Here is a 15,568-nt window from a genome sequence, read left to right on the forward strand (position 1 = left end):
TCTAGTCCCGGTTGGGGCGCCGGATTCTGTCCCGGTTGCCCCTCTTCCAGGCCAGCTCTCTGCTGTGGCCAGGGAGTGCAGTGGAGGATGGCCCAAGTGCTTGGGCCCTGCACCCCATGGGAGACCAGGAGAAGCACCTGGCTCCTGCCATCGGATCAGTGCGGTGCACCGGCTGCAGCGCACCGGCCGCAGTGGCCATTGGAGGGTGAACCAACGGCAAAAGGAAGACCTTTCTCTCTGTCTCTCTCTCTCACCGTCCACTCTGTCAAAAAAATAAAAAAATAATAAAATAAAAAGTTTCTATTGCTCCTTAAATTAACTTTGTTGCAGTTACTATGACCTCCATATTGTGTATGCATTAGTGAATATAAAACTCTAACTAGAATATCATTTTATGGAATATAATAGAATATACATATTAGTAGATCTTTACATAGAAAATCTGTATCATTAATATATATTGAATATTATATGCATTATGAAAAGTACATATTTACATAAGTCACATTATGGATTTTTAAGCAAGAAAATATCACCTATTTATAGAAGATTTACAAAAATTTTATAGAACTTTTTGTTTTGTTTGGCTTTGGTAAGTAGGTGTACTGCTATGCTTATGTGTAACAGGAGGTGTGACTTAAAAAGCTTACAGCTACAGTGAAGGAAAAAGGGGAAAAGAGAGGAAGAGGAGAAACAGGAAGAGCATTAGGGAAGGAGAAAGACAGGGAGACAAAGATTTTGAAAGAAAGCCGTCTTCTCAAAAATACTCAATTTTTGTAAGTGCAAATTCACCCAATGATGAAATCGATATCATTCGTAACTTTTAAACACCCCATTCCAGCTGTTTGAAGAATGTAGCACATTTTTCATTGATGCTTAAAAAAAAAATTCTGTCTACTGGACCTAGAAGATCTACTGAAACCACCTAATGTGGTTCCAGGTCAAAATTTACCAAAACAATTAAATGTCAGAAATTAAAATCAAGAGGCTGGTGTTGTACAGCATCCCATATCAGAGTGCCAGTTGGAGTCCCGGTTGCTCTGCTTTTGATCCAACTCTCTGCACATGCACCTGGGAAAGCTGCAAAAGATGGCCCAGGTGCCTGAACCCCTGCCAACCAAGTGGGAGACCTGGATGGAGTTCTGGGCTCCTGGTTTTGGCCTGGCTTAGCTGTTGCAACCATTTGGGGAGTGAACTAGCTGTTGGAATATATTTCTCTCTCTCCCCTCACCTTTCAAATAAATAAATCATTGAGGAGAAAATCAAGTTAATCAGATAATAAGGTTTCTTAAGTGACTTGTTAATCTGTTCAAAACACATTAAAGAGTTCCAAGACTCTTTTGAACACTAACAGTAGGAAATTGTGGTGTTTTAAAGCTAATACTCATATGATAGTACCAAAATATCATTTCAAAAACTCAACTTTTTATTTGCTTCACATAGGCAGTAACAGGTACTATCAATTATGCATATTTTCTTCCACTGTTAATGAAAAACTCAGATTAAGTCAGTGATTAAAAAAAAATAAAGTCAGGAAACATTCTGGGTTAAATCCACGTGCCTGGCCCTTACCTGCTGCTCTCCGTCACTTGTATGCAATTGTCTCTTCCTGTAAACCTCCCCATGCATTCCTCACTGTATATACTATGCTGTATGACTGCAGAGATGCGTCTGCACTGTTTGCCACCATCATCAGGTCCTGGGACTCTGACAATGATGTACTAATTCACAGGCAATGAACAGATATTTGTCGCATTTACTTGCCATGTCCTGTCAATGGCAATGTCCAGGATGCCAATAGAGTTCAAATTCCAGAGTGTTCCTTAGGAACTATTGTAGGGATGTTTAAAATGCTAATTGACACAGGGGCTCAAAGATTAATATTTTTCCATAAAATACCCTAAGAAAGGAAGACATGACATAATTACAGCAGTCTGATAAGCGGTATGACAAATGGAAAATATGGACTTTGTCTTTAAAAAGCTGGTATATTCTAAGCATCATTCAAATTTTTTATTTTTTTTTAAATTTTTTGACAGGCAGAGTGGACAGTGAGAGAGAGAGACAGAGAGAAAGGTCTTCCTTTGCCGTTGGTTCACCCTCCAATGGCCGCTGCGGCCGGCGCACCGCGCTGATCCGAAGGCAGGAGCCAGGAGCCAGGTGCTTCTCCTGGTCTCCCATGGGGTGCAGGGCCCAAGCACTTGGGCCATCCTCCACTGTACTCCCTGGCCACAGCAGAGAGCTGGCCTGGAAGAGGGGCAACCGGGACAGAATCCGGCGCCCCGACCGGGACTAGAACCGGGTGTGCCGGCGCCGCAAGGCGGAGGATTAGCCTAGTGAGCCGCGGCGCCGGCCCATTCAAAGTTCTTAACATGACCATGTCCTGCATGATTTGGTCTCTCTCGTTTCACAACCTGATTCTTGTGCTTGCTGACTGCTTTTCAGCTAAAGCTTGAATTCATCAACCTCCTTAGCATCTCAGGGTCTTTGTGACTGCTGATACTCTTTGCGGGGGTCGTCCTTTCTATGATTCTGGTCTCAGAGGGGGCCTCTTTAAAGTGTAGCTAAAGAATGTCTCCCGTTGTCCCCAGCACTTTCCACCTTTCACCAAGTTTTATTTTCTTCGTGGCATTTACCATAGATGAAATTACCTATTTGTTCAATTGCTCATAGTTTGTTTCCTCCTGTTAGACTGCAAATCTTTAGAGAATCAGGCTCTTTGTTTGCAGTTGTAACTCTGCTTCCTTGAACTAAGCTGGGTACATGACAGGCATACAGTAATAATTGTTGAATCAATGAGTGGTGCATGTCAGCATAGGCTGAGCTGTAGAACACTCAAAAAGGATGGTTTGAAGAATGAGTGAAGAACAGAGCTGAGAGATACAAACCAACTCCTCGTGATGAGGCTTGTGGTCTGTTAGCCACTCCTGAAGTCAGGGTCTTTTTTTTTTTTTTTTTTTTGGAATGTGAGTAAATACACTTCCCTTTGAATCAATCCAGTTTGGACTGAGTTTTCTATTATTTTCAATTAAAGAGAAGTAATACATGCAATTGTCATTCAATGAAACCACAAGAAGATAACATCCAGGAAAACTGATGACAGTTCTATTTAAAGAACACTGACATTCAGAGTGATTCAGAATGAAGTAACTGCACTTCATGGAGTGGCGGGCTCCCTGTCGTGGCAGGAGTTTAGGCAGAGGCAAAGCACTCTCCTGACCGGGTCATTGTGTGTGGGACTGAATGCCTTCCAGGCTTCTTTCTGACTACCAGGCTTATAACTCTATTTTTAAAAAGTCTTATTCATTTCATCGAATAATGAAACTTCTGAATACCTTGGGTTTGGAATTTGTCTGCAGCTCAACTTACCCACTTTTGACACTGACTTCTTCCTCTGTTAAATTATTTTTTGTAATGTTCAAAAATATTAATAGAGACCAGCACTGTGGTGTAGCAGGTAAAGCCGCTGCCTGCAGGGCCAGCATCCCACATGGGCGTGGTTCCAGTCCCGGCTGCTCCTCTTCCGATCCAGCTCTCTGCTATGGCCTGGGAAAGCAGCAGAAGATGGCCCAAGCCTGTGGGTCCCTGTACTCACATGGGAGACCTGGAAGAAGCTCCTGGCTCCTTGCTTTGGATTGGCCTACCTCTGTTGTAGCCATTTAGGGAGTGAACCCAGTGGATGGAAGACCCTACCCCACCCCCACACCTCTCTCTCTCTCCCTCTGCCTCTCTGTAACTCTGCCTTTCAAATAAATAAATAAATCTTTTAAAATATTAATAGAATTTGTGTTGTGTTCAGAGAAAAGAGAGACAAAATCTAATGGATAAATATGCATATATATTATTTTCTACCAATCTAAATATTAGTTTGCTGTCATTTAAAAAAATTACAGGAGCAGGTATTTAGCCTAGTGACTAAGACATCGGCATCCCAAATGGGATTAACTGGGTTCAATTTCCAGCTCTGGTCCCTGACTCCAGCTTCCTGCCAAAGTAGAACCTAGCTCAAGAAAAAGGGTTCCTGCCACTCCCACAGGGGACCTGGATTGTATTCCCTACTCCAGCTTTGGCCTTGCCCAGCCCAGGCCAGTTGTTCTGGGCATCTGGGGAATGAACCAGCAGATGGGAGTGTTCCCTCTCCTCGCCCCTCTCCCAATTCCTTTTTGCTCTATGTCTTTCTGCCTTTCATGTATACTTTGGGGGTATCTCCATTGAAAAAAACACTAAAATTTTTCTATCTTACGAATAAGAAAGATTGTGTAAGTAGCAAGTATTTAATTAATAAAGAGACGATCAACTCTGATATATAAAGTAATCCTCCTTGGTTTCACTTCTGAATCTTCTCTTTAAAGAGTTTTAATACAGGAGAAGTCTAAAGGGAAACGTTGTCAGTTTAAGAACTGCTAGGTACTGATCAGTGATTGTGAGGTAGAAGATGAAGGAGTTCACTTTTGGAAATATGTGTGTAGGCTTGAACTTATCAATGATTCCCAAAAAAGAACTGCAGAAAAGCATACATAATGGTGACTTTGAATTTGGGGCCATGCTAGTCCTTGAGCCGTACTAGATACTTCACTAAAGGGGCACCTTTCATACCGCCTTGTTTTTTTCTTATCCAAATGATGGAGCTTTTAACTGCCTAGTGTTAAATACAGAAAATATTTTAAATAAGCACAATATTTTTAAATAAATAAATTTTAAAAATAACAATATAGAGCTTTATAGATAGTGGACGTAGCTAGGGCTGAATCTATTTTAGAGAGTGTGTTTTACTTAACAACACAATTGTGTGTCTTACTGTATGTTCATATGCTCTATATCCTCCTGGTTTGCATTACTAAAGTTCTGACATAGCTTATCACACTTGTTTGAGACTGAGACCATCCAAAAAATAAATAAATAAAAATAAGAACAGTATGTGCCAGGAAACATAGCCCAGGCCAGTAGAATTTGAAGGATATTACTGGAATCCCTCTGTCTATTCTGCCTTGCTTTTTTCAAATGCTGATCATAACTCTGCTGTATATTTTTTATTGTTTTCATAGTGCAAATGTGACCAACAGCCCTCCCTCTGTTTCTGAGACATAAGAATACATCACCAAATGACCTGTTCGCCCATTTAAATATGGCTGAGCTCAGAAAAGCCCCTGCTTACGTTCCTAACTGTTTGAGATTCCTGTCAACTGAATACAGATGAAAAGCGAAGGCTGAGGCTCATCACAGGGGTTCTTTGGATAACACTTCATTTAACATATTTCAGTGCAGCAAGATGGGACCATGAAAAGAAAACTATTTTATTTAAAATGACAGGGCAATTATGTTATACCCACTGTAAATATGTCCCACCCAGGGAGTGATGATGATGCTAATAATAATGGGTCACATTTGCAGTTTAACTCTTTGCCCTGATTCTTCCTCTTGAGTGTAACACGTGCACACAGGCACGCACACACACACACACACACACACACACGTCACATCTCAAGGGCTCAAAAAATAGTTACTGGATACTGAAATGCAGGGAACAGGTTGGGTATTCAATAGCTATTCGACAAAGCACAAAGCAGCTAAACAGAGCAAGGTATTAGGAAGATGCTAGCAGTTCATTGATATGCCTGACAGTGTTTAAAGCTTAAGAATAGAAAATGGCCAATTTCCATGCGGTTCTGTTTAGCTGAGACTAACATCCCTTTCTACTGCGAAGCTGTAGCGAAGACAGAATCTACAGAAGCTCCAGGCCCAACAGTCACGATGGATCAGGGATTTTATCTGATGCTGCCACAGAGAGATGAAGAGCAGCTCCTCTTTCATGAACATGATCTCAACAGTGTACATTACTTAGAGACACTTCATTCAGAGACCAGTTTTTGCCCTGTGCAGTGCGTAACGATTATTTGAGATCTTGACCTGAAAAGCTCCAAGAATAAGTCAAACGGTAGTATTCTAGGAACTTTTACATATTGGAAATAACACCTCTGAAAACTACTACTCTGCACAATTTTTCATGGCCAGATGAAATGTGAAAAATATTCAACGAGGTTACAGTTATATAGAGCAGCGCTTTTTGAACTTTTCGCCATGGAAATACTCCTGTGGAGGCTTTCGCACTTCCTGGCCATTTCAAACTTACAAAATCTCTTTGATGTCCTGCGCTTTATCTTGAAAGGCTGTTTTTGTGATAATATTGAAAATAATGTTTTTATACACCGTGGTGGTGGTGGTTCGGCTTGGTTGCAGTTAAACTGGATGTGCACTTTTGTATTGTGCCTCTATTCCCACTTGGCATTCTGCAACACTGTCATAGAGCTCCCCAAAATGCCTTCGGTTCCCAAATCTCCTGTTAGCAGTAATTCTCAATCGAGATGATTCTCGATTATTCTCTCAGTTCCCCTAGTCCCAGCATGTTGCTAAGTAATCTTCTGAGTACGCGTCCTGCAGTATGTGACTCAGAGTATTCAACTACACAATTCCACCCTGCAGATCGGTGTGTATTGATGTAATGTTTACTTGAGAGCATCAAACTATGTGATTGGGTACCATCACAGCACAAAATAGGTACCCTAATACGAGTCATTGGCGCCGCTGATATTACTAACGCAAGCACACGGCCACCAAGTCAGAAGAGATCTGTATTACTGTGTCTGTGAAAGAGAGTCAGATAACAATAAAGTTCCAGCTGTTGCTTCTGAACCTGAAGCAATATTTATAAGGATATTGTAGCTGAAAGAACCTGATTGTGTGCGGTCAGCTGGGTAGGGCCATTTCTAGCTTGTCAGAGAAATATTTTTTTTTCCCCTGTCTCATAACTCCCAGGTGCTACTGCTGAGCAAATGGGAACATCACTACCAGAAGCATTTGAAAAGAACAAGACAGCTGATAAGGACGATCTGTGTGCTCTTGCCATGGACTGAGATGCAACTGCGACTGGGGTATCACGGGGGTCAGAGTCAGGTTAAAAGCAAAGCACCCAGGAATTCTCTCTTGTCATCCGCTTTTCTAACTAACGGTTCTTTGTTGCTGCAGGCAGTACTTAAGTCGCCATCAAATACCAAGAGACACTTAAGGGTATTTACAAGTCACACTTAGGATTCTTCCAAGACGTGGCTATGTTAGTAAGAGCAGGTCACTTAAAATGTGAAGTTCAGATGCATAGCATGCCTTACACATACCAGGATTTCTTTGTGCCATGGAATTATAAGGCAACTCTAAACAACGGGATGAGCTGGTTGGAAACTGAGTATGAATACTCTTCCCTGCATGAAGTCAGATATTGATTCTATTACTCAAAATTAGGAAAACAATTGTATTGAAAGATCAATTTCTTCCATAAAGCAAAGGTTACCTAGGTTCATAAAAGGCTGCAACAAAACAAGCAGAGAATCACTTATATAAACAAATACATTGTGGAAAAATGAAAGTAGCTAATATATCATTCATTGGTCCATCCTGTGGCAGAACACTAAACTATAAAAAATGTAAACTTTGCTAAAGCACCTAAATAGATTCAAAGCAACATCACTGTACATGAGATTCAAACTCCTCTGCAGCTCAATAACACCTAAGTAAATACTTTTCCTTAATATAAGAAGGGAAAATAACTCAACTTTTAGCTTTTCTATTAAACTGTCTCTTATGCACAAAAGTTCAAGATTGTATATCTTCATTCACAGGCATTTACCAATATTCATTTATCAGCTCAGCTGTGAGGATATAAGTGAGCTAGGAGTGTAACTCTGAAGAGGTAAACATATTTGCTACAGAGACAAATGCACATGTGTTTAGAAAGATTGTATTCTAACTACTGAGAAATTTTAAAAACTTACTGAAGATCTGAATTCTCTATCACCTAGTCTTTGGTCAATTAGAACATGAAAAATTATGTGTATATTTTGTTCCTACCACAATCAAAGCATTGTACAAAAAAGAAATCAGTGATATGCCAGGCAAACGATTCACACAGTAAGTTCAAGGACATGTAAGTCAACAAGCCATGCTCTCCGTGTTCTTGGATGCAGATGTCTGAATAGGCCAGACTTCTTTTTGCATTTTCACATTTACAGAACACAGTGGCAGCGTGCAGCTTGGAGAGGTTCACTGTGAGTCCTCTAAAGCTTCCTTTATCATTTAATATTATAAATAATTATGTTCCTAGGTGGCAGTTCAAAGCTCAGAACAGCACTCGTCCAACACCACAGGCAGGTCACATGACCTTTCTCCGCTTCTCCTCTCTCTGGCGCTGAGGACAGACAAAGTGGTGTGTCTGTCATACGCCATTACCATTAGAACAGAATCTTGTTCTTTTATTACAACTGAACTCCGCCAGATTTCTCAGCAGGAATGCTAAGTGAAATCAATGTCTTGGATTTCCAGGCTGAGCTTGGAGGTCACAGCCACTCTATCATTTCTCAGCATTACCCTTTCTCTCGTGTGCACACACTCCCCAAGCCTCCAACTGGCACACAGCAGATTGAAAACAGCATGCATCAGAGGACTCATGCTGTACAATTTTACAGTCTTTTGGAGCCCCCTCCTTTTGATTCCCCCCTTCCATTTTTTTTTTTTTTTTTTGCAAATTGCAAATAAGTTTTGTTTGTGTCCTTTTGCAGAGGTGTGAGTCAAAGGCAAAAGCACGCAGAGGAAGAAGGGCAGGCAGTGAGACTCAGAATGTGGTGGATTTTTGGCCCTTGTCAGTAAGATCTTTCTCCTTCCATCACCTGAGTGCGGCTTAGGATTCCATTGTTCCAACCAGGAAACATATTTTTAACTTAAACCATCAATTTGGTTTATGCCAGGTAGGTATGTGTACAACACAAAGCCCATTAATAGAATAATTCTATTTTAAAGGAAGACATCGCACGTTGCCAATAAAACACACAGAAATACCCCCTAGCACTAATAATTGATTGTTTAAAAACATAAATATGATAATGAATGGTAGCTATTATGCAGCAATAAAATAGCTTTTTAAAGTCAAAATGTTTATTATGCTATGTATAAATGTCAATTCCAGGCTACAAGGGGGTAAATTTACGTATTATTAGGTGTCCTCCTTATTTACTGTTTGTTGTGTTTTTCTTTTGGGGAGGCCATGTTCTTCACGAAATGACAACAGGGAGACTTACTGGTGTGGCTATTTTTAACTCACTCTGTTTTACTGTTGAGCTTCAGCACGAGCACACAAGCACATCCAAGAAGTCTTTTCTGACAATCAAAGCAATTCTAGACCGTGTGCTGAAGGACACAGAGCAAGGCAAAGGGCCTATTTGTACTGAATCGCTGTTCTTACTTACAAGTAGGCACTTTATTCTTGGTTAAACCTTTATATATTTCACAATAATTCCAGATGCGAGGGAACACACCATAAACATCCCCTGTTTTCTTAAGCTTTATATGATAGAAAGCTCATGAAGGCTCATTTTCAACCAGTAATTGAACTTTAAAGATAAGCTATAAAATAAGTTTTTAAAGCATGTACAATTATGGCTGTAGGAACACATTCTACTTTTTCACTCATGTGAAATAATCAGTGGGCATATAAAACCATCAGGTATGGCAAAACCTTAACATTATAGAAATAATCCATCAGTAGGGTTCTTTGACTATACAGACCACAGCTTATAATGGAGTCCCCTCATCTTGGCAAAGCAACCCTTCAGTCACTTTTCTGCACTTGTTATGGATATCTAAGATAGTATCAATAAGGGCAAGTGTTGTGCCATAGGAGATTAAGCTACTGATGATGCCAGAATCTCATTTAGGAGAGCTGGTTGGAGTCCCGGCTGCTCCGCTTTGCATCCAGCTCCTTGCTCATCTACTGGGGAAGGCAGCAGCAGATGGTCCAAGTGCTTGCGCCTCTGCCACTGACATGGGATTCCCAGGTGGAATTCCTGGCTCCTGGCTACAGCCTGGCCTAGTCCTGACCATTTTGAAAAATATTTGGGGAGTGAGCCAGCAGATGGATATTTTTCCCTGTCAGTCTGATTTTCAAATAAATAAAATAAATCTTCTAAAAAAGAGATCCGAATGGATAAATGAATAGGTGCATAAATGGATGAAGTTGACTGACATAAAAATATTCCTTATTATTTATTTGTATAAATGATTTAGTGAAAAGATAAAAATAATAAGAAGTTATTCTAGGAGTTCGAAAAATATTTCAGTAGTCATTTAAAAGTGTAGTGCCTAACCTAAAATCATAAGTGGATTGTTCTAATGTAACGCATCATTCTGAAATGTGATATAAAATCATTAATAAATCAAGAGGAAAAAAAACAGCAAATAAGACCTCCCAGCTGTATCTATGTGTGACAACAACTATGATGTTATAGCTATTCATTTTACTAAAAATTAGCGTGTGGACATAATACATTTAAACTGCTGGCCATGGAGATAATAAGATATCACTACTTTAAATGTAAATGTTGGAGCCAGCATTGTGGCATGCTAGGTAAAGCCACTCATGACTCCAGTATTCCATACGCGTACCAGTTTGAGTCCTGGCTACTCCATTTCCAGTCCAGCTCTCTGCTACTGTGCTTGGGAAACCAGAGGAAGATGGTCCAAGATTATAGGCCCTGCCACTGACATGTAAGACCTGATGAAGCTCCTGGCTTCGACCTGGCCCAGCCCTGGCCATTGCAGGCACGTGTGGAATGAACCAGCAGAATGAAGATGGGTCTCTAATCTCCTTCTCTCTCTGTAATTTTGTCAAATAAATAAATTTTATAATAAAAAGTTGATAAATGTTACAGTTATTACCAAGCCCGTAAAACTTCCACGCTGCTATGATGACAAAGAAAAGCAGACCAGGCCTTAAATATACACCAAGTACAGAACACGCAAGGCTCAAACAGCTGTAGCACATCATCAAGTAGTATCTGTAAAATCCCTGCTGTCACTGGACTGTGTATACTTCTCACTGTGTATTTGTACATGTTGCTGATGCATTGTGGCCTGACGTCTTTCCTTGTCCAGGTTCAATGATACTCCCAGTTGTATTTCTCTCTTAATAATATGGAAAAGGTCTTAGGAATTTTGGGAAGATAGGGCAGACAACTTTCCAGAACTGTGAAAGACATCCTTTGTATAGCACCAGCTTCCAAAAAAAATTTTTTTAACTTCTTAGGTTTCCTCTTTAAATACTTTGTTATGTTTTGCTCTGTGTATTTCAGCAGTTACCCTGTTACTCTGCAGACACTGCCACCTGGCATTCATGGAATGGACAACAAGAATTTTCTAGGTAACTCAAATAAAAATTTTAAAAGTCATCTGGGGTTAAATTAACTGTGTCAGTTTGCTACTAAACTTCTTTCTTTTTTTAAAAGATTTGTTTATTTCTTTGAAAGTCAGATTTAGAGGGAAGGAGGGAAGGAGGGAGGAGGGAGGAAGGGAGGGAGGGAGGGAGGGAATGAACAAGAGAGAGAGGAAGAGATGTATGTCTTCCATCCACTGGTTTATTCCCCAAGTAGCCTCAATGGCCAGGGCTGAACCTGGCCAAAACCAGGAGCTAGCAGCTTGCTCATCGGGGTCTCACAAGTGGGTGACAAGTGGGCAAGTACTTAGGCCATCTTCTGCTTCTTTTCCCAGGCCATTAGCACTGAGCCGGATGGGAAATGGAGCAGCCAGAACATGAACTTGGACCTATATGGGATGCTGGTGTCACAGGTGGCAGCTTTGGTCACTACGCCACAACAAAGGCTCCAACATTTTCTCATATACTAAAATTATTTCTGGTTATTTCCTGGAATAATAACAAATAATAATACTTTATGGTCTCTTCTTACTTCTTTAATAGAAATCTTAATCTATTCACATAATATAAAAGTAAGGTCTTGGGGATGACCGCCACTTGTGATGCCACCGTCCCACACTGGAGTCCTGGTTTGAGTACCGGCTGTTCTGCTTCTGGTCCAGCTCCCTGTAAATGTGTTTGGGAAAGCAGCCAATGATGGTCCAAGTACATAGGCCCGTACCACCCAGGTAGGAGACTAGAATGCAGTTCAGGAATCCTTCCTTTGGTCTGGGGAGCAAACCAGAAGGTGGAAGATCCATCGATCGATCGATCGATCGATCTCTCTCTCTGCCATTTGCCTTCCAAATAAATGAATAATTACTTTTTTTTCCCATAAAGTAAGGTCGCAACAAGTACAACTGTCAAATCAATTATTCTGTTTCTCTCTCTGGCAGACAAGAGACTTACATTATTTGAATCTCCAGTGATCAATTTCCGTGAGTTCTTGGAAAATGTTTCCTTAGTTCCTAAAACAAATTTCTGAACTTACTTCTCTCACTATTATTACTTTCTTCTCTTTATGCGATAATGTCAATATGTGAGTGCAAGATCTAACATTGTGTTCATTCAACAGTCATTGGCACTTTAAAAACAAACACTCTGAGTGTGTCCGAATCACGTACTTTAAGGTTTATCTCAGTTGTCCTTCTTCAGGAGATCCATGCCAAGATCTCTCACTGAATAATCTCTTTTTCTTAATAATTTCCAAAGCATTTTACCCTGTAACTCCTTATATAACTTACTAGTTTGTGTCACAGTATGGCTATTTGGCTCTTTTTATAATCACCTACTGGATAAGCTCGTAAGCTCCTTGAGTACAGGATACCAATCTCAAAAATCATTGCGTCACTTGCATTTCTTACTCCAACTATCAATGCATGTTTGCTGACTGAATGAATTCACAAATGACTGTGCGTATGTAGATCTACTGTGTACAACCTACATTCACACTCATTCCTTCTACTAGACTGTTATGTCCATGTACACCCAGAACTGAGCCTTGTTGTTGGCACATAATAGACATTCAATAAATATCACCATAGGAAAGTAAAACTAAGTGGAAAAACAAAGAGCTTCTTCGGAAGGGTACCTTGCTTTTGGGTGGTGGGCTGTTTGTGCTCTTGTCTGTGTGAATGCTGGTAGGAGATACAGCAGCACCAAGGTTGCCTTGGGGTATGCCTGGCAGCTTCCCTCCTGGAGACACCTGCATTGCCGCTAGCTGGGCAGCATATAACTGCTACAGGAGAAAAAGAGAGATGAGGGGAAAAAGACTATCAATCACAAAATAAATGCACCGTTTGGGAAGTATATTCAGATGGGCTATTTTTCCTATGGGTATTTAATTTAGGAGCCTGGATGTTGCAACAAAGAAGTTGCCACCTCACCTTTCACGATTACCACACCAAAATGGACCTCAGCTTCAGTATGCCCCGGGATTCAAAGCAAGTAACAGTTGTCTATATCTACTCTTTTCCTAAGCTGTGAAAGGCACGTATGCCATGCCATTTGGCCGAGAGCTCTTTTTCTGTACTCTACAGTTATATAGTGTGTTACAAAACGATGCTGTTTCATACAATTTTTTTACTATTCTTATTAGTTCAAGCCTTGTATACCTTTTTTGTTTGATTTGTTCAATAGGGCATCTGGAATAATTTTTCTGAGTGTTAGTTGCATAGAAATATACCTTTAAGAGAGGATGGAAGGAGAGTATTGGAAGAACTTTTTATCTGGACAGTCAACCTTCATTGATAAAAGTTAACTGGATGATTGCCAGAAGTTCACTTTACTTCATGATATAAACACAAGAAATCTCAAATTATCTTGAGGATTACTGTTTTAAAGAACACTGTCCAACAACACACTCTTCCAAAGTAAGCTGTCACTTCATAATTCCTATTAGAAAACCAATAAAAATTCTTCACCAAATTATAAATTAAAAGGAAAACTTTTACTGTAGGAACTCAAGTGATGCAGTATTCTAAAAAAGATACTGTTTTACTTAAATAATCAATCAACATTTAGATTAAAACTCTTCATTTTCATTAATCACTTTGTGACCTCTAAAAAATGGATGAAAAAGAAATGACTCAGTTTCATAATGCATATGGCATGTGTACATAAATGGGTATATACAAATATTGCAATTTCCCATTTTCCATTTGTCTTGCAGTTTCAAGGATGGCTTTCACTATGCAAGCTAGAACTGAAGTGACTGATATTAAAGAAAAAGTTCTCAAGAAGAACTGTCAAACACTTCTCTGGCTTATATTTACTTTTTTTTCCCAAAAGAAAAATTTCAAAGGATAATATTTTTCAGGATCATCTATAGATGCTGATAAGTGAGATCTCTGAAATAAAATAATGAAAACTGCAGAGAGTACCTATAAACAATGAAAACATACACCTATTGCTTGATTTCCAGATACTATAGTATAAACAAAAACAGGAAATTAATATTATGATAAAAAGTATGGTTTACTTTTTATGCAAAGTAATGTAATCAGAAAAAGACTTGAAACACCAGAGAAGTATGTTTATGTTATCAATAAGATTGTGACCATAATTTCCCACTATGACCATCATTTCGTTTTCTACTAAACACATCAGATTTTTCTGGTTTTTCAAGGCAAGGAAGAAGGACCAGAAAATATCTTCTTTTAACACATTTTATTTTCTGCCCAATATATGTGTTCCTAAAATTTATATACATTGCACTGCAGAAGTGAACAAGGGCCCCAACTCTTAGAAAATCTAATACATTTTATATCTGTATAGATTAGATAAAGCAGGAATTTCAATACTGTTAGATCTTGATTTTGCCATTTCACGGGTTAGTAGGACATTTCAATAGATAGATTTAAAGAAACTGATGAATCTTTATCTGGCCATATATATAAAGGTGGATAAGCCCTTAATAGTAATGTGAATTTAAAATGTTATCTCAAAAACTCTCAAAAGAGACACACACACACATACACATACACACAATTTTTACAAAATATCATCTTGGGGTTTTTTTTTTGTACCATCTGATACTTTATTTTTTCATGGTAATGTGATATTAACACAAAGAGAACCCTTTCAATGTAGTTCAGAGATAAAATTATAAGAATATAATGATATTACCTTCTTCCCTCCCTTTCCCTCTGTGTGTGTGTGTGTGTGTGTATGTGTCTTATTTGAAATCAACTTTTCAACCTATTAGGCTTACTTTTTTATCCATTAAAATGTTTACTGATTGACTTTAAAACAAAGGAAGTCAAGAAATGAAAAACAGTTTGTTTATCACATGCTCTTAAAGCAAAATCAAGAATAACAGATGTGTACACAAAGTGAGGTCTTACAAACACCTTAACTATGGGTTGACCTTATTGAAAAGGAAGGGGCATGAAAGCCCATGAAGATTTCAAGGCCACTTGCACTGACAAACATCCTTTGGGCCATCTTCTGCTTCTTTTCCCTGGACATTAGCAGGGAGCTAGACTGGAAGAGGGGCAGCTGGGACGTGAACCAGTGCCCCTATGGGATACCAACAATGAAGGCAGTGGCTTAACTGGCTATGCCACAGTGCTGGACCCCACATACATATTTAATAAAACAAAAATCTGGTTGATATCTTCCTTGGGAAGACAGCAGAAAAAAAAAAAACAAATATAAGGTATATTATGATAAATACACTTTTATGAATAAGTAACATTCATAACAAATTGAAACACACTAAGCACAAAAGGCTGAAGCCAAAAAAGAGTACTCATGTCCTTAGCCTACACAGACACA

General features: G+C 39.4%; 1 protein-coding gene across 37 annotated transcripts in view; it reads right to left on the reverse strand.

Moving 5' to 3' along the window:
- The window catches only part of SOX5 (SRY-box transcription factor 5), a 1,100,902-nt gene that overhangs the window by 67,587 nt on the left and 1,017,747 nt on the right, over positions 1–15,568 (reverse strand). For 35 of the 37 annotated variants that reach the window (XM_070049491.1, XM_051850857.2, XM_070049490.1 and 32 more), the window contains one exon: positions 12,882–13,028. The exons of the other annotated variants lie outside the window; for them this stretch is intronic. In XM_070049491.1, the coding sequence (XP_069905592.1) occupies positions 12,882–13,028 (147 nt within the window). The remainder of the gene's footprint in view (positions 1–12,881; positions 13,029–15,568) is intronic. 37 annotated transcript variants of the gene reach the window in all.

The sequence above is a fragment of the Oryctolagus cuniculus genome, chromosome 9 (genome assembly GCF_964237555.1).
Source record: "Oryctolagus cuniculus chromosome 9, mOryCun1.1, whole genome shotgun sequence".
NCBI lineage: Eukaryota > Metazoa > Chordata > Mammalia > Lagomorpha > Leporidae > Oryctolagus > Oryctolagus cuniculus.